This window comes from Crocuta crocuta, unplaced genomic scaffold, assembly GCF_008692635.1.
Source record: "Crocuta crocuta isolate KB4526 unplaced genomic scaffold, BGI_CrCroc_1.0 scaffold116, whole genome shotgun sequence".
Lineage (NCBI taxonomy): Eukaryota > Metazoa > Chordata > Mammalia > Carnivora > Hyaenidae > Crocuta > Crocuta crocuta.
This window is the reverse complement of record NW_027531562.1, coordinates 2,854,714-2,874,557: the sequence shown is the minus strand read 5'-3', so window position 1 is coordinate 2,874,557 and position 19,844 is coordinate 2,854,714. Positions and strand designations below refer to the sequence as shown.

The window sequence follows — 19,844 nt, the reverse complement described above, 5'->3', positions numbered from 1 at the left end:
ATATATCTTAAGTCTCATTCAAACTAAAGTTCTTCCCTCTACCTTTTTCCTCCTGTAATTTATTTGAAGAAATGAGGTTATTTGTTCTGAATAAGTTTCTACAGTCTGAATTTTTGTGATTATAACCTGCAGTGCAGTTTAATTTGTTCCTATATTGTCTGTATATTTTTATAAATTAATAACTTGAAACTTTAATCCAGAGAGGATTCATTTTATTTGTGTTCTGGGGGTCAACTTAGTTCATAGGTGGCACTGCAATCTTCTATAAGACATGAGACATTATCTAGTTGTCTCTTTTATATATACATTTTGACAAATTTGTTCATTATCACATTGACCTAATTACCGTTTTGAACATATTTACAACTAAATGTAGAAATAGTTTCTCTAGTTCTCACTTATGTTTTCAAAGATTTTTTTTTTTTAATTTGTAAGTAATCTCTACACCAAATATTAAAGTCAAACTTAGAATCACGAGATCAAGGGTCACACACTCCATGGACCGAGCCAGCCAGGTACCCCTCTCTACTTCTCATTAAAAGTGACCATTCACCTAAAATGTCCCTAAAGAAAGTACACTTAAGGATGATTCCATTTTCTTTTTTGTTTATTTAAAGTTTATTTTTATTTATTTTGAGAAAGAGAAAGAGAAAGAGACAGAGCATACAAGTGGGGGAGACAGGGAGAGAGTGAGTATGGGGGGGGGCACACCCGAGAGAGAATCCCAAGCAGGCTCCGGGCTATCAGTACAGAGCTTGATGTGGGGCTCAATCTCACAACTGTGAGATCATGACCTAATTAGAGATCACAAGTCAGATGCTTAACCGACTGAACCACCCAGGTGCCTCAAGGATGATTCCATTTTAGGGGCACCTGGGTGGCTTAGTCGGTTAAGCGTCCAACTTTCGCTTAGGTCATGATCTCATGGTTCGTGGGTTCGAGCCCCGCATCGGGCTCTGTGCTGACAGCTAGCTCAGAGCCTGGAGCCTGTTTCAGTCTGTGACTCCCTCTCTCTCTGACCCTCCCTTGCTCACGCTGTCTCTCTCTCTCTCTCTCTATCCTAGAAATAAATTAAAAAAAAAAAAAAAAGGATGATTCCATTTTAAAATGCAGGTATCTTTTTTATTTATTAAAAAAAAATTTTTTTTTTAACATTGATTTATTATTGAGAGACAGAGCACGAACGGGGCAGTACATTGATTTATTATTGAGAGACAGAGCATGAACGGGGCAGAGGCAGAGAGAGGAGGAGACACAGAATTGGAAGCAGGCTCCAGGCTCTGAGGTGGCAGCACAGAGCCCGACGCGGGGCCCAAACCCGCAAACCATGAGATCATGACCTGAGCTGAAGTCAGTCGCTCAACCGACTGAGCCACCCAGGAGCCCCTGCAGGTATCTTTTTTAAATAGAAATACATTACTGACTTTGTGAAGCTAATGAGGAACAATTTCTAGGGTAGAGAATATTAAAATACTTGAAAGGGGATCCATAATAGCACTAAATGGGAAATTAAAAACTAAGAACCCAATTTTTACTTGACAAGCCTCAGAAAAATAAATCAATCTTATGACAAAAATTTGCATCTGCTGAACAACCACAAAGAGTTATTTAAATTCTTAAATATGTCCCACGTAACAAGAGCAATTTATTNTAGTTTTGTGGGTTGTTTCCTTTGCCGTGCAGAAGCTTTTAATCTTGATGAGATCCCAATATTTTTGCTACAAGAGCAATTTCTTACTATGTCTTATAAACTTACTTTTTGACAACCCACTGTGCCAACTGATATCATTATAACTTTAAGTTTCTGTTTTGTTAGGTGACCAGGTGGCTCAGCTGGTTAAGTGACCACTCTTGATCTCAGCTCAGGTCACTATCTTGCAGTACATAGGGGATCTATACTGGGCACTGTGAAGCCTGCTTGGAATTCTCTTTCTCTGCCCCTCTTCCCCACCCCCACCCCCCATTCCTCTCCTACTTCCATTATTTACTACATATATGTTCTTGAGTTGGTTTTTATAAATTCTCTGTGCCTTTATCTGTCAAATGAGGAAAATATAACTAGCTAATCGTATTATGCTAAGATAAATGATATAAATAACATATATAATCTATACCACAGTGTCTGTCCTATAGAAATAATTCTTTTGATGCAGTTTCTAGGAAAGACAATGTACCAATTTTTTCCCAGTTCTTCTTATACTAAATGATTACTTCATATCAAATATTTTGCTAGGTACATCTGTGAACCAGGAAGAGAGGCAGTGGGAACAATACCACTCACATAATAATAAAGGTCAAAACAGAAATTATACGTTACAGGTTTTAACTAATGTGGTATATAATATACTGTATTTATTTGCAGAATAAGGATATAAGCCAAAGAAGTATTTTTAAAGGAAGCGGATTTGAAGTCACAATCAACTTAATACGTTTGGCTGAACATTATTAAGACTCTTAAAACAAGCATCTTTTTTTTTTTTATTTTTATTTATTTCTAGGAGAGAGAGAGAGAGAGAGAGAGACAGCATGAGAAGGGGAGGGTAAGAGAGAGAGGGAGTCACAGACTGAAACAGGCTCCAGGCTCCAAGCTGGCAGTCAGCACAGAGCCCGATGCGGGGCTCGAACCCACGAACCGTGAGATCATGACCTAAGCGAAAGTCGGATGCTTAACTGACTAAGCCACCCAGGCGCCCCTAAAACAAGCATCTTGAGTCTTTTGCAGTAGCAATATATTTTCTTCAAGCTGTGCTTTAAATTTACAAGAAAGGTTTTAGGACTATTTTAAAATAGGGGCAAGTTTATTTTACAAATCATAGCATGCCAGTAATCTAAAGTTGTATTTGAACCCAATAAAGTCAAAACCTACACCCTAAACATAATAAAATCAATCATACCTTGGTAGCTCAGTACTTTTTTAAATGTACTTGAGAGAGAGCACAGTGAGGTAGGAGCAGAGAGAGGGAGACAGAGAATCTCTCTGATACAAGTGGGCTCTGTGCGGACAGTAGTGAGCTGGATCTGGGGCTCAAACTTGCAAACCACGAGTTCATGACCTAAGACAAAGTTAGATGCTCAACCACTGAGCCACCCAGGTGCCCCTTGGTAGTTCATTATTAAACTTCTATCTGGGAAGAGTAAAGAATGGAAGAGTGGAACAGAGTATGCATAGCAGAAAACTACTACAGAAAGAAAGTAGGAATGGCCAAATGTCTAATAGACTTACATTAAATATTCTGTACCAAAGACCAGAGTAGAATCAAGACCAAGCTTTGTGACTCATTCTCTTCCACACAGTGGAACTAGGGTCATTTTTTCCCAGAGGAGAAAAGAAAGCAAGACATTAAAAAATAGGCTTAGAAATTTTTTTTTAATTCACTATATAATGGTCAACACAATGGTTAAGATTGAACTCCCTAAACCTCCTAGAAATAAGACACTAAATAAATGCCATATCATTCATTCATTCATTCATCCATTCATCCATTCATTCAGGTATTACTTTCCAGGCACTGTTCTGGCCACAAACAAAATATTTTGGTTTAAAGCACATACCTTCATAGGTTTCAGGAGGTAATAAAATCAATAATTCATAAAGCTTCTGTCTATAAACTATTGATGGTGTTTTCAAAGGACTTCCATATGTTTTAAGCACTGAAGAAAGCCTTCAAATAAAACAAAAGTGTATCTTAAGTGTGTAAGTTATATAACATATAAACACTGAACAGGCTGACATATAAATGCAAGATAACTACACATATTTTTAGTAAACATGAGTGCTCCTTTTATATTTCTTTTTATCCTTTTTTTTTTAAAGATTATTTATTTTGAGAGAGAGAGAGCGTGCGCATGTGTAGAGAGGGGCAGAGAGAGAGATAGAGAATCTCAAGGAGGCTCCGAGCCACCAGTGCAGAGCCTGATGTGGGGTCTGAACTCACTAATTGTTATATCATGACCTGAGTTGATACTTGGAGTCAGACACTTAACTGAGCCCCCAGTTGTCCCTTATTCAGCTTTAAATGGTAGTAATCTAGTTAGCATATGTGGGGAAAGAGAGACTGAATAAATATTATAAAGGGAGAAATCCACAAGAATCTACAAATAAATGTTTAGTTCAGGAGAGTTTAGCAAGGTGGCTGGATATAATCTTAATTACATTTTTATATAATAGCAATAAATAAATTATACATATATACACTCTCCCACTATCATATACTTATTTGAAAAATGCAATGAAAAATATACAGTATATGGGAATAAATTTTTAAAAAGACATATAAAGACCTTTATTTTGATTTGTTAATTACTAAAGAGGAAAATATATAGACCTAAGTGCTTTCTTAACTTAAGGAAAAAAAGGAATTTACATATTTTAACTTAAAAGAGAGTAAGTAATAATTTAAGTAACAAAAAGACTTACTATATTTTATCATCTAATAAAGCAGTATTTAAAAAAATTCTTGGAGTGCCTGTGGCTTAGTAGAACATGTGACTCTTGATCTTGGGGTCGTGAGTTCAAGCCCTACACTGGGTGTAGTGCTTGCTTGCTTACTTACTAAAACCAACCAACCAGCCAAGGAGACATATAAGAATTTAATAGAAAAAAATTATAATTTGTAAAGGATCTCAATAATAGGTGAGGTGAGGGGCACCTGGGTGGCTCAGTCGGTTAAGCGTCTGACTTTGGCTCAGGTCATGATCTCATGGTTCATGGGTTTGAGCCCCGTGTCGGGCTCTGTGCGGACAGCTAGCTCAGAGTCTGTAGCTTGCAGCCTGCTCCAGATTCTGTATCTCCCTTTCTCTCTGACCCTCCTCTGCTCATGCTGTCTCTCTCTCTCAGAAATAAATAAAACATTAAAAAAAATAATAGGGGAGATGTGTTTGATTATTGTAAAAATACCAATTATCTTCAAATTTATCTAGAAACTCAAATGTAATTCCAATTAAATTTCAACAGGCTACCATCATAAGTGTAAGAAGGGTCAAATTATGCCTAAAGATAAATAAGGCCAACAAGCTTGCTCTAACAGATACTAAAATTTATTAGATAATGTTATAGGCCCAGAAATGGGGACCAAAGAAAGAACATGGAAATAGACCGTGTGTATGGGAATACAATATATGACAGAGGTGAAGGGAAATTGCTGGAGCTAATGTGGATTCTTTAGTAGGAATGGGACCATCTGTTGTCCATATTAAAAAATAAAATAAAATTGGATCCCTACCTCACTCTAAACACAAACATCAATTCCAGATGAATTAAAGACTTAAATGTGAAAGACACAACCTTAAACATTTTAGAAATATAAGAAAGTAACTTTATAAATCTGAAGAAAGATTTTTTAAAGAAAAAGACAAAAAGTAACTACCAAAAAAAGACTGATAAATTTCACAGTTAATATCTGTTCATCAAAAAACTATTTTACCTAAAAATAGGTAAAAACATGCATGAATAAAGATTTCCTAGAAGGGGAAATACTGAGTAATAATAAATATATAAAATGACAAATAATCAGGAAACAGATATAGAAATTAAAATCATAATGAGATACCAACTTATGTCTACTGGAAAGCTAGAAATGATGTCTGAGTAAATGTTAGTGAGGAAGTGAAGAGTGAAGAGTGAAGGCTACTCACATACACTATTGGCATAAATATATAAGAATTTTGGAAAATATGTAATTTGGATATTTCACTGACAGAATTAGGATAAGTTAAATACTCACACAATTAATTATTATATAGCAACCAAAATGAATGAACAAACTTACTCACAGATGGAGTTTAGAAACATAATAATGAGTAAAAAAAGTTAAGTCTCAGAAATAATATACTATATGCCTGATTAAAACCAAGCAAAACTCAACTAAACACTGTTTAGGGAGACTTATATATGCGATATACTTTTTAAAAATGCAAAGGAATGACAAGTATAAAATTCAGGATAGTGATTACCTCTAAAGTAAAGAGTAAAGACTGGTATTAGAAAGGAAGTCACAGATAACTTCAATAGTACTGCTAATGTTCCAGTTAAGGGTAGCTAAAACTGGCCTACCATCTGTTTTTGTAAATCAAGTTTTAGTGGTACACAGCCACATTCGCTCCTTTATAGATTATCTATGACTGCTTTTGAGCTACAACAGAGTTGAGTAGATGCAGCAGAGACTGTTTGGCCTGCAAAGCCTACAATGTTTATAATCTGGCCCTTTACAGCAAACATTTGCTAATCCTTCCTCAGCTTGTGCTGGATTCACAATGTTCATTTTATTATTATGCCTTGTAAGCCAGACCTTAAATGTATTTTTCTGTAATACGCTAAATTTTATGTCACTAAATATTTTCTGGAAGACTTTCTTTATACATTATACTAAGTTAGAAATTATAAGTGCTCTTGATATATATTGTATTTTTTTATGTTTTCTTACATGTTTAAGTCAAGTGTATGAAAAATAAAAACAACAAAAAACTAAAACTGTTAACAAGCATCTGGTTCTTATGAACACAGAATAGCACTAACAAACCAATAAAATGCATACCTGAAAAGGTTAACAGGCTTAATATTTAATTTTTCGGTTAAATCTTACTGTTAGGAAGATACAATATCCACCAAGTAACTTTCCTTCCCTTTTAATATGTATTTTTCTTTCAAGATCCTAGCCTAAAAAAAAAAAATCACGTGACTAAATGTTTACCTTCCACTGCAAAAGGAAAATCATTCACCAACCATACAAACTTGGGCTTATTAATGTACTAAACAGGTATTACATAATCCGACAGTAACTGACTGCTGTTAAAGAATGTTATAAAATCTGAATAGCAGATCCTTACTGAGTTAGCAAATCCACAGCACAAGGAAGTGGTGGAAGAAGACGCTGAATTACTTCCCCAGTAAGGAGATCACCACAGTGGGAAACAAAACTCTTGACAGCTGAAAAACAGAACAGATTTTTACTTGGCAGAGTGTAATGAACCATGAAAAAAAGCATTCAATTATGGAATAGTATTTTGCATTTTTATTAGAGGAATAAAGAAATGTGCTAAAAACAAAAAATTCTTGAAACTCTAGTACAAAGAGGAAGCTAGGGTCTTTTCCTCTAATCAAGCTGAAAACAAAACAAAAACCAAAAAACAAACAAATAAAAAAACCAAAAAACAAAAAACAAACCAGTTCCTAGAATCACTAAAGAAACCAAAAAAATCAAGTTAACAAAATGTTGCCTTCCTGGGGTTTATTTGGCCTCTGAGCTGAATTAGCTTAGAACCTCAAGTTTGCCAGTTCTACACTAATTCCACAAAACTATGATGACTTCTGAGTCAACAGTTAGGTTCTTATAGGTGTTACAAGAAACACTTAAGTTTTTAGAAGGAGTTATTTCATATTTAGAATAAAACGAATATTGTAAAGTTAGAATGAATTTCAAGATGAATTTCAAAACTGTGTTTATTTTTTAGGAGTAAAAATGCCATGAATAAAAAATAAAACCCAAATCAATGTTTCCATATCTTTCCAGAAATACTGTTTTCTTAGTTCAAATATTCATCGTAGATACTATTTTTAAATGGCTCATATACTATAGGAGGGTACAACTTTCATCTATAAAAAAACTAAATGGAAATCATACTTAATCAAATCCAACCCTAGTATTTCTAAAAAGAGGAATGAGTGCTACTTAAGACAAAGCAACCTTGACAGTTCTCAGCTGGATCACACCTAAGAAAATGCACATTATCCTAAGGATCAGAACTCTAATACTTGGTTTATTGCATATCTGTTATAATCACTAACTATGCTCAATTACAAAAATACTATAAGTAGATATTTTCACCATTAAAGATATAAATACATGGAAAGAGTGGGAAAAAGCCAAAGGAAAGAGAAAAAACAGAGCAAACTTGACCTACCACAGAGAGCACCAGCTCGTCCTTCCAAGGTTACCTGCCATGTAAATGAATCTCCTCGACTCTTTTCTGTTTCTAGATCTTTAGGAGACACTGGAAAAACACACTTCCACAACAGCAGAACTCGAGCAAGGTGATGACTGACAACCGCAGGACCTGTAATTTATTCAACCTGTCACTTATAAAAGAACCCAAAATGTTACTCTTTAAAATTCAATTAGTAAGGAGGAACTTCTCTCTTCAAATAAACGTATTTTAATCCACTACTGCAATCTGCACCTTTTCTTACCTTCTGTTTCCAAAAAATGTGCTACCAGAATGAATTGCTATCTGAAGGCATAGAGTACAGAGAGAAGAAACAAGGAACACTGAACTATGTGCTCTAGGGTCAGCTCTTTCACTAGTGCTGTGACCTGGAGATTCAGTTTTTTTAACTATGAAATGAAGTTAGCACCACCTGCACTACTTGTCTTCAAGGGTTTGTAAGATCCAAATGATAGACCACACCTTATAGTACTCTGAAGAACTGTACTGTATCGTGTAAATCCAAGGTACTACTGTTTGGGTAACAAATAGCATTGTATACTGAGAGTAATGAAACTTTTTTTTTTTTTTTTAAATGTTTTATTTATTTCTAGGAGAGAGAGAGAGACAGCGTGAGCAGGGGAAGGTCAGAGAGAGAGGGAATCACAGACTCCGAAATAGGCTCCAGGCTCTGAGCTGGCAGTCAGCACAGAGCCCGACGCGGGGCTCGAACCCACGAACTGCGAGATCATGACCTAAGCGAAAGTCGGCCGCTTAACCGACTAAGCCACCCAGGCGCCCCTAGAGAGTAATGAAACTTTTGAAAGCAACTTGTTCCAGGCCAAATATCAGATGTGACATATCTGACAGGACTTAAAAAAAAAAAAAAAAAAAAAAAAGACTTCAGGTCAGTAACATTTATGAACTGAAAGATCATTAAATACACAAAGTCAGTAATGAAAGGCAATGTACAATGACAGCATCTTACTTGAGAGCATCAAATAAAGAAAAAAGAAAAACTAGTTAGTACAAAAAAAACCAAACACAGCTTTTCTCAAAATTATTTTCTTTAAAATTATGAGTTATCTTAAAGTATCTTATAAGTACTCCCTATTTCTTATTCCTATGTTGTGTACTGCATGTTTTTCTTCCGTAGTAAGGTAGCAAAGCACAGAACTAATAGCACTGGGTTCTGGAAGACCAGGAGGTAAATACCCTGGTCCATCCAATTTATTAGCTGTGTAAACTTGGGTAAGTAACTTAACCTTTTTGTGCCTCAATTTCCTTATCTATAAATGTAATAATAACTGCATTTACTTCACTGGACACTTCCTGAGCCGTATATGAGTTTACATATCAAACAGTGTTTGACTCATGATAACCGTTTATATGATGTTTGACATTAGACAATTATTGTTCAAAATTTGCATATGAAGAGATGAGCTAATGGCAAAATGAAAGGGCAACCAATCTTTTGCCCTTTTCTATGCATTCAATTTATAGTAGATTAAATATAATTAATTTCTTCATTTTTCTACTGACCTGCTTTTTAGGAAGAAGCCATATGCTAACTCCTACAGCGTGATTCAAAATAAGCCTAATTCTTTACTCTTTGCTCACTACTTTCTTTGACGAAGTACTCCTAAAAAAACCCCAAGCACTGTAATAAAATAAGGAAATCAGAATAAGGCCATTAAGAGTAAGTAATCGTAAAGTTTGTGTGTGTGAGTGCATGTATGTGCGCACACACACACTGATATGTACTGATGTACTGGGCTGTGGGAAAAGAGGAAATTCTGAAAAGAAAATTTAGATACAAAAAAAAGTGTAGAGTCACTGAAAATATCCATAGTTGACATGTTTCATAAATATTTGCCATTATACCGTTAAAATATCTAATAGTAAACACTGTCTTTCTTACAAAGGGCTCAAGATAATGTCATTTCAGAGACATATATGAATTAATAAAGTTGAGTGTGTAGTAATTAAAAAGACATAAACAAGAGTAAGTTTATTCACACCAAGAATAACACACCTAACAAAACCCACAGACTTTATGAGCCACCCACAGATCTCTAAGCCATGTAGATATCTACAAGTGAATCCAAGTTATTTCAGGTGGCATCAGATAAAGTGGGAAGTATAGCAAAAAAGTTTAAAAAATGTTGTAGATCACATCTGAGAAATGGATTTGAGTGTGGTCTATTTGACTTTACATTAATTCAGAATACTGAATATATAGTAATAGAAACTATAAATGGTAAAGGAAATGCTGAAAATGCAAAAAGGTGTTAAAACTGCAAGACAAAAATTAATGAAGCCCTCAGATGGTCTATATATCATTTCCCATAAAAAAAGAATCAAGACTCCTTGGAAAATGACTAGTTGCAAGCCTGGGGCAGAAAATGTAATGTAAAAGCTGGGACATCTTGTTCTGCCAAAAATAAACGAATATTATAATAATGAATGTTATCAAAGAATACTAGGTTCATGTCAAAATGATACATGAACCAGCTTGAAGGGGCTTCCACTGACAATTTGATGATCAAAAGGAATAATGACTGTAATGGATTGAAATACATAAATATATAAAAAATCTATGAGTTCATAATGATACTTAAGAGTAAAAACCTCACTCTAGGTTTTTACTGCTGCTCGGTTACTAGCAATATATTCTAAAAATTGATAATAAAGCAAAGTAATAATGCATAAAATAATAGAATAAAACCCAAGAAAACAGTAATTAGTAACACCAATTTAAAATTTTAATCCTTTTTTGTATGTTAATTGTAATTATGCAATAAAATACGATGTACTACTCTCTTTCTTTAAAAGAGAAGGGATTTCTTGTAGTCGTCTTCCAATGGAATTACTTTGTTCTGAAAAGTTTTGATTATTGAAATACTGCACTTATTAAGCAGTTTATTTCCTCCTTTAATTAACCAAGATCATCAATATGGCAGGCAAGAAACATCCAGCCAAAAGCAAATAAAAGTTTGACCACATTATCCTCATCACACGGTGAAATGATGACCTATGTCAGGGGCCTAATTTTCTGTAAAGGGCCAGACAGTAAACATTTTTGGCTTTGAAAGCCATATAGTCTCTAGCAATGACTTAATTCAGCTATTGTAGGACTAAAGGCCACAGACAATGTAAAAACTCTTCTTAGCTCGCAGGCTATATAAAATAGAAGGCAAGCCAAATTTGGCCCATCGGCTGAACCCTGATGTAGTCCAATAAATCTCTTTAATCATAATAAGAACATTACTTAAAGTGGTTCTTTTTTTTTTTTAATTTATTTCTGAGAGAGAGAGAGAGAGAGAGAGAGAGAGACAGCGTGAGCAAGGGAGGGTCAGAGAGAGAGAGGGAAATACAGAATCTGAAATAGGCTCCAGGCTCTGAGCTGGCTGTCAGCACAGAGCCCGACGCGGGGCTCAAACCCACGACCCATAAGGTCATGACCTGAGCTGAAGTCAGACGCTTAACCGACTGAGCCACCCAGGCGCCCCCAAAGTGGTTCTTCATTCGTGACTGCTTATTTTAATTTAAGCTCCTTTTATTTTTTTAAGGGAGTATTCCTTTTTTTCTAAGTTTATTCATTTATTTTCAGAGAGAGAGAATCCCAAACAGGCTCTGTGCTGACAGCTTAGATTCACAAATCCATGAGAAAATGACCTGAGCTGAAACCAAGAGTCAGACACAACTGACTGAGCAATCCAGGTGCTCCAATTTAAGCTCCTTTTAGATCATATTACTTCAGAGGTGTCAAAAAGATTTGGTTAAATCCAGCCACAACAAATAATATAGAGATTTAAAATACAACTTTAATAAAGTAAAAAAAATTGAGTTTCAAAGTTATAGGATGCAAATATAATAGTCATGACCATAAAATACTTAACTGATTTTTAATAAATATAATGAACCCTATCCCCTTCAAGTATCTTATGAGCATTACCAATTCTCAAAACAATTATAGAATTGGATTTACAGGCTATGGTATGGTCTCTTGCTAACCCTTACATTGTGGAAATTTTTTTTCTTGAAGATGGATGTAAATGATTTTTGTAAAAGTCAGAGTCATTCAGAATTAAGCCTGAACTGGCTTATCCTAACAATGCTCATAAACTGGTCTTGAAGAGAATTTCAAATAAGGAGATCTGAAAACATTTTGAGGAATGCAATTAATATATGGCTTCCTAAGGTGACTGCTAGAAGAAAAATATTTGTACAGGTAACTTAAATTCTGGCATATATTAAAAATTAGTCTCCTCAAATCATACATTACAGTATTTTACGTCCAGAAAACACAAAGTACTTTACAGTTACGTAAACCTTCTACAAGACTGTCGTTACCTAACGTCATCAGAGCAGCAATCAACAACCATCCAGCCTGTGTGCGCTGAGCTGAAAGGCGACTGTTTTGAGCAGCTGAACACAGCAAATCCTCTGCTAGTGTCATAATAATCTATTTACATGGAAAAGAATAAGGTAAAAGAAATAAAGCATATCAATTTATGTTAATGGCTAAATGACAACAACTACCAATCTCTTGAAAAATGAACTCTTACATATGCCAAGTCAAAGTGATAAAGAACTGTCAATCATGTAGGCTGTAACATAGGACAGCACATCATAGTGAAAACTACAAAAACTGTTATGTTTTAAGGTTAAATACTGGCTATTAGGTTGTATACAGCAACCCTGTAATTGTTTGCAGAGCACATATGAGGACATTGTACAACTGTTCAAGTTAAGGTATACAGAGTTTGAGTTTATTTTTAGTTGTAAGCAATTACCTTAAATCTGTAATTACCAGAAAAAGTTTCATTATAGGAATCTGCTTTTTTAAAAATCTGCATACTACACTTTGGTACCTGAGTTGCTGAAAATCTTTCCAGAGGCAGTATACTATAGAGGTTAAAAGCACTCAAAATAGTCTCACATTGAAGTGAGTTTCACATGAGACTGCGATTCATAAAAATGTTTTATTTTAAAAGTCTATGGAATTGGCAGGAAAAACCAAATATTTCATATTTATGGATACGGATAATATATACTTATACAGTATAAAGGCCAACAGGCATCTTTATGTCTGAAAAAAATCTCTGTTAACAAACACTTCCAGAAAAGCAACAAGTATAAATCTTCTACACAGGAAGGCTAGTATATTTTAAAACAAGTAACAAAAAAAATAAAGAAATAAAACAACCAATCAACTAACTTACTACTAACTCAGTACTACATGCAGCCTATATAATCAATGGGTGACACTCAATAAGAACAGAATAAACCAATCCTTTCTGCCTAAATTAGTAAAATCTGAGGATATTAAATTTAATTATATACATGCAATGGCAATTTTTCCTTAGCAAGATATGATACGTTAGTTTAGAATATAACTAAAATAATAAGATAATAAATTTTGATGAACATCACCTCCCAAAGTTGTCGATCACCATACTCAAATGGTACTGGCAATACTCAAAACAGTTTTAGAACTTCTGAAGTAATGATATGCTCTTTTATAAAGCCTAAGCAGCAGATATAATACGAATAAGGACATAAGAGTGACAGTGAGAAAGCAAGGAACAATGCTGATTTATTTCTAAAAGCATACTTATATGTGTATAAGGCCTAGATTAAAAAGGCTTTCACTGTCAAGCAACATCCTCTGATAACTTACAATTCCCAGTTATTCAAGCCACTGCTGCCATTTTTTTTGTTTTGTTTTGTTTTTTGATGCACACATGATCCCATCTTTGGTCAGTAGGAGGCTCTTAAGTTACCTTCTATATTCTTTTTAAATGAACACAGTAATCTTTGATGACTTCCTTGTTCTCTGGCCTGATGAGATATTTCAGGTTTATATTGTGCATCTCCTGCCCCATTCCTTCATGGAGCCCTGACTCCTTTTTGCTAAAACGGGTTTTGAGCCATAATCCAAGCACTAGGGGTTTTCCTTGCTATCGTGTTGTGACTGCTTTTAGGTTTTGTCTCTGGAAAGTGAGGATTTGAGTATTTTTGAAAAAAAATATCAGTGCATAGTGATATTTTCCATTCAAATTTAACATATGGGGCTTTTACTTCCTTGATTTTACAGCTTCAACTCTCTTTTAATATGGAAAATCCTGATTCCTAAGAACATTAACTACTTTATCTTTATGTAAATTAATTTCAAAATACTATTACCAAAAATACTATAAACTATAAAATTATTTTTAAAAGTTTAAGATTTTTTAGCAGCTCTATTTGTCCTTTACAATGCAATTTTATTTTATATTTTTTACAATGCAATTTCAAATGCACTCCTATAGCAGAGCTAAATATATAGCAAAATAAAGCCTACAAGAATGAATTCTGTTACTAAATGGAGATATTTCCAATAAACAGCACAGAAAGCCTCTTGTTTATGTGTGCATAAGACATCTTTTACAATCCCTTCATTTTTCACAGCAATTATTTGATAATATTTAAAAATTATTTAAGTAGGTCAGCTTACTGGTCCGAAATTTGTCCCACATGGCTCTGACTGGGTGATACACAACGCAATGATGTTTTTAGGAAAACCTGGCAGCATCATTATCATATGTGGAGAATGAAACCATTACCTTGCCCTTTCCATGAGGAATTCCTAAAGGACAATGCTTCACTGCTCCCAATAAAGCTGCCACAGCAAAACTAAAGCCAGTCACTGCTTCGGGCGAAGACTTAAGTACAGTAAGCCGTTCCAGGCAACGGTCTAAAAGAGGTGTTAGGTAAGAAGGTAACGCCACAGCAATGCAGTGTAAACACCAAGCTGCTGCCAGTCGAACAGAAACGCTAGGATGCAGAATAACTGAAATGACACTGTCAAGAATGCCTGAAAGGACAGGAAAAAAAGACTTAGCTCTACAAATAAACTCACTTAGCCAAAAAATAGTCAAAAGAATAAACAGCCACATGGATATAAAATATATTATCTTTATCAAAAGACAAACCAGACTAAAAAAAGATAACATGGTTATAATTTGTATACATAACAATTACTTCTACTAATATGTCTCATGAAAATTGGTTTAAATTAAAACACAAAAGAAAAATTTTATTTCCTAAATAAGCCAATGCTCTGCTTTTTGATCTTGAGACCATTATTCACTTATTAATGTTAAAAGTTATCAATAGGGGCACCTGGGTGGCTCAGTCGGGTAAGCTTCCGACGTTGGCTCAGGTCATGATCTCACAGTTCAGGGGTTTGAGCCCCGTGTCGGGCTCTGTGCTGACTGCCAGCTCAGAGCCTGGAACCTGCTTCACATTCTGTATCTCCCTCTCTCTCTGACCCTCCCCTGCTCAAACTGTATCTCTCTCTCTCTCTCAGAAATAAAAACATTTAAAACAATTAAAAAAATAAAAATAAAAAACTAAAGTTATCAATAAATAACAAAAACACCTTTAAAAAAATGTCACACTATGTTCCATCCTCTTCTTTTTAAAAAATCTCTTTTGGCATATTTATCTACATAATTAGTTTGCTTCCTCTGTGCCATATCATGCTTCTCTGAGAAAAAAATGTTAAATAAAACTGAGGCTTTGTTAGGTCCTCAGTGGTCTACTAACCAATTATGAAGACATTGGAGTATCACTACCAGTAAGAATAAATGTCTATATTTTGCTGTAATTCAACATATAACTTCATCAAAATATGTAACAGTTCATGTTGACTGCTACTTCAATAATATGGGATAAAGAGCTTACAAACTAAATATAATGTAAACTTCAGTCAGCAGGAAATACATATCATAGTCAAAGGACAAAAGCCATCAAAAGTGATTTTTTAAAAATGATTAAATAAAAGCCCACATATTCTATGATTTCATTTATATGAAATGTCCAGAAAAGGCAAATCCATAGAGACAAGAAGTAGACCAGTAGTTATCAGGGGCTGGAGGAAGGGAAATGGGTAGGGACTGCTAATGGGTATGGGACTTCTTAGGGTGATGAAAACATTCAGCAATTAGTGGTGGTAGTTACATAGCTCTGTGACTATACCAAAACCACTGAATTGTATACTTCAAAAGGGTGAACTTTTTGGTATATGAATTCTCTCTCAAAGAGATTAATTTTCCAAGAGAGTAAGAAAATGGAGACTGCTTGAAAGGAACTTTGAGGAAGTGAATTACTTGTATCATACAGAAACTCATGTCTTCACTGCAGAAGAGAGATGAGTTGAGGTTTGCTTCTTTTTTCTATGTTATCTTAAATATCTCCAGAAAGGGAAAACTAAAGGGGTGACTTAGAGAAAAACCTTTAATTATGAAAGAAAAAGCTCAAATATATACTGATTTTCAAAAAAAAAATTTTAATGTTTTATTTATTTCTGAGAGAGAGAGAGATTGACAGCATGAGCAGCGGAGGGTCAGAGAAAGAGAGGGAGACACAGAATCTGAAACAGGCTCCAGGCTCTGAGCTAGCTGTCAGCACAGAGCCCAACGCAAGGCTCGAACCCATGAACTGTGAGATCATGACCTGAGCCAAAGTCGGATGCTTAACCGATTGAGCCACCCAGGCGCCCTAAATATATACTTACACTTAAAAATCTTGATTATATATACTTCATAAAACATCTCTAACAAATCTATAATGGAATCTATAATAAATGAGCTATATGAAGGAGACCCTCTTCCTTGGAAAAAAGTTGTTTAGAATAAAAGTAGACACAAGGTACACAGATGAGTCACAAACAACACATACCTGCACTTGAATCCTGCAGCAAAGGTGCAGCTGTGGTGCCAAGACTGTATATGAGATTCCCAAGTTCTTGTAAAGCACACACCAGCGTGTGCTGGCTGGCTGTTACATCTGCGGAGCCAAGCCGTGTCTCCACATTACCATCACTCATTGAAGCATCTGACAGCAAAAGAATTAACTACACATCAATGTTTTAAGAAAATATATTACAGGGGTGAGTGTTAGGAGTACAAAATATAAGTGTAAAAATTAATACCTCCACTCTCTATATAAGAAACTCTTAAAGCAGTTAACTGAAATTCTAAAATGGGGACATGAATTAATTGAGATAGAAATGAACTAATGTAAACAACAGAGGTCAAGCAATCTGACCATCCTTAATTATTCTTATAGCAAGTGGCAATGAAAGGGAGAACTCATGGAGAACTAGAAAATATTTCAATTTTATTAGTATACAAGATAAACAGAGTGGACTTAAACTACTAAAGGAATCGAGATGAATGGACTGTTTCAAAACACTGTTATAACTTCTAGAGCAAGATTATCAATTCTGAGGAATTATCATCACCAGCCTTTAAGGCTTAACATATATATGACAGTTCTTACCAAATGAGATAATTCATCTCTCATCTATGTATTGACAACCTTGCTCTAAATCCACTGACCTCGATTACAAAAGTGTTTTTTGTATTAATGTAGTAATATACCAGTCTAGCTTTCCCAAAAAGACAATTCCTTCAGTGCTGTTAAAACAGCATGTTGTAGTAGATGCATACCTACAACTTTCTTTAACTTCCAGATAGCCTGGCAAATATCCTTGGCAGCAGCAATTTGAGCTTTTTCTCCAAGAAGGCCTCCTACAGTAGCTCGAAGGATAAATGAAACACAACGGCGACCACAGACAGCATCAGACTGAGTCTGGGTGGCTTTAGGGTGCGACTGTGACACAAGGCTTAGGATATGGGAAAGAAAGGCAGCAAAATTCTTCTCTAGCCATGTTCCTCCTAGTGTTGAGACAAACACCACATAAGCCTAAAAAAGGAAAGAGTTTTAGCTTCAAAATGAAATCTCAATACATTAATATTTTCTTTTCCACAAAACATAAATTGTTTCTTTTTACTCTTTCCACATTTTCTGTTTATTAAGCCAAACATGAAGTACACAGTCTTTCAACTGGGATTTCATTTATGCTGCATTTTTTATTTTGGTCAGACTGTGCAAAGTTGCAGGATGGTCAGCAGAGCCAGCCAAAACACAGGATGTGTCTCTGGCTACTCTGAACAAGTTCAAGCTCTTTAATACGCTGAACAAGAAAAGGCAAATCAAACACGAACACATTCTAAGAATTAAATATATTCCAACACTGTAACTCTAAGGGGTTTTAGTTCTAGAAATGTGAAAGGAAGCTTAACAGTGATGAGTCACTGCTCTTTATTTTCATGAATGTTAATGGCTGGTCTTACTCCAGAGATACAAAGACAGTAGCTTTCTTATTTAATCTGTTCTTTTAGAAACATTCAGTTTACAATTATACTGGGACATCGTACATTTTCAAGAACTCTAACATCTGTATACAGTATAAAACAATGAGGACATATGTGAATTTAAAAAAAGGCAACATTCGCTTTGAACCATAATGGCATTTACAAAACAAAATAATTTAGAGACCTCTGTGTTGCTTTATTCTAAGATATTTTCCTAAATTTATCTTAGATTATATGCTATGATTTTTACTGAGGAGTTGAAACCATATACAATGGAAATACAATATTGCCCATACTGAATAATACGTACCTAACATGTACCTTAAACTGAAACTCTAAAAGCACACAAAAGCACACTGGAAAACATGTTAAACTCCAAGACACATGAAAGCACAAGGCCTAGAAACAAACGTTGTTTGTATTTCAAAGGAAATAAAAATTTCCCATTATTAGGAACTGAAGACACACTGTGGGTAATAGCCTATTTCATTGGCTTTTAGGTAACTACAGTTCTCTTACTTGTAATCTAGCTTTTAAAGGGTGCTGTGGCCTTTCCATGTCTATTTTATAAATATGGGAACATAAGTGATGACTCTGCACAGTATCTCTTATGCCTGGAATACGTAGATACTAATATTCTCAGTAGAGGCCAGTGAGCATTACACGTAGATAACTGATTGGTGACTCTAACCTGAGTAACTCCAACTCGAACATCCCTACTGACTGAACTGGTTCCTTTCAGCATATCTCCACTGGCTCGAAGAAATCCTGAACTCCCACGTAGAAACCCTGTTCCTAGTAATTCCAGAACTTCCTCCAGAGATACTCTGCGCATGCTTTGACGTGAGGCTGCTATAACAAAGAACAAAACAAAACATGTAATTTGTACTTTACAGACTAAAATTTTAATGCATGACCTTGATTCGTATGGTCTTGGTTAACACGTTAACTGAAACAAAAATAAACTAAAAATCCAAGCAAAATGCAGAACTGACAGGACATTACACACATTAACATACAAAGTTACGCAAGGGTTCAGAGGTCAAATCTGAAGTATCATGTCAATGACATCTTAAACACTAAGCCACTCTGAGATTATGCCCTACTATCCTCTTTTCCACAAAGTTAAAAGGCTAACCATCCTCTAAAATAAAAAACATAAACTGTCCTAATTTCCCACAAATGAAAATGCTATCGAATGCTTTAAAAATTCTTTTGAAATGTTACATGTTAACCAACATGTCCTATTTTTTTAAATTCTCAACTGCAGGTACAACTTTTTTTTATCCCCAGTCTGTAAAGAAATTAAAGCTAAATATTAGTAATCTGCTCAGTTGGCCCTTAGGCTACAATAACTAAGAGATTAGTTAGGGCAGAATGTTTACCTTCAAGTGTTTGCAATTTCACATAGTAAAATTTCTTTGTATCAATATCTAGGGAATAAGATCTCTTAAAAAAAAAAAGAACCTGTTTTCTCCCTTTCATTCGTTTGAATAATGATGGTCATGAGCTCTGACACCATTACTGGCTCAAGTCATACACAGTGGGGAAACAAACTTCCATTAATCAAAGTTATGAACAAAAAAGTCTACTACTTAGCCTAAAGAGGAAGTAACCATCTGAAACAAATGAAAACCTATGTTGGCATTTGGGAGAAAAACATTAGTGAACAGTGTAACATCCATGTCCTCATGGATCATAAATCCTAGGAAG

General features: G+C 35.0%; 1 protein-coding gene across 7 annotated transcripts in view; it reads right to left on the bottom strand.

Moving 5' to 3' along the window:
* The window catches only part of HEATR5A (HEAT repeat containing 5A), a 112,347-nt gene that overhangs the window by 65,391 nt on the left and 27,112 nt on the right, over positions 1 to 19,844 (bottom strand). For 6 of the 7 annotated variants that reach the window (XM_077772708.1, XM_077772710.1, XM_077772712.1 and 3 more), the window contains 8 exons: positions 18,823 to 18,983; positions 17,424 to 17,679; positions 16,651 to 16,806; positions 14,532 to 14,782; positions 12,277 to 12,388; positions 7,900 to 8,052; positions 6,826 to 6,925; positions 3,553 to 3,662 (listed from right to left, as the gene is read on the bottom strand). In XM_077772708.1, coding sequence (XP_077628834.1) covers positions 3,553 to 3,662; positions 6,826 to 6,925; positions 7,900 to 8,052; positions 12,277 to 12,388; positions 14,532 to 14,782; positions 16,651 to 16,806; positions 17,424 to 17,679; positions 18,823 to 18,983 — 1,299 coding nt within the window. The remainder of the gene's footprint in view (positions 1 to 3,552; positions 3,663 to 6,825; positions 6,926 to 7,899; positions 8,053 to 12,276; positions 12,389 to 14,531; positions 14,783 to 16,650; positions 16,807 to 17,423; positions 17,680 to 18,822; positions 18,984 to 19,844) is intronic. The other variant, XM_077772709.1, reaches the window with a different exon arrangement.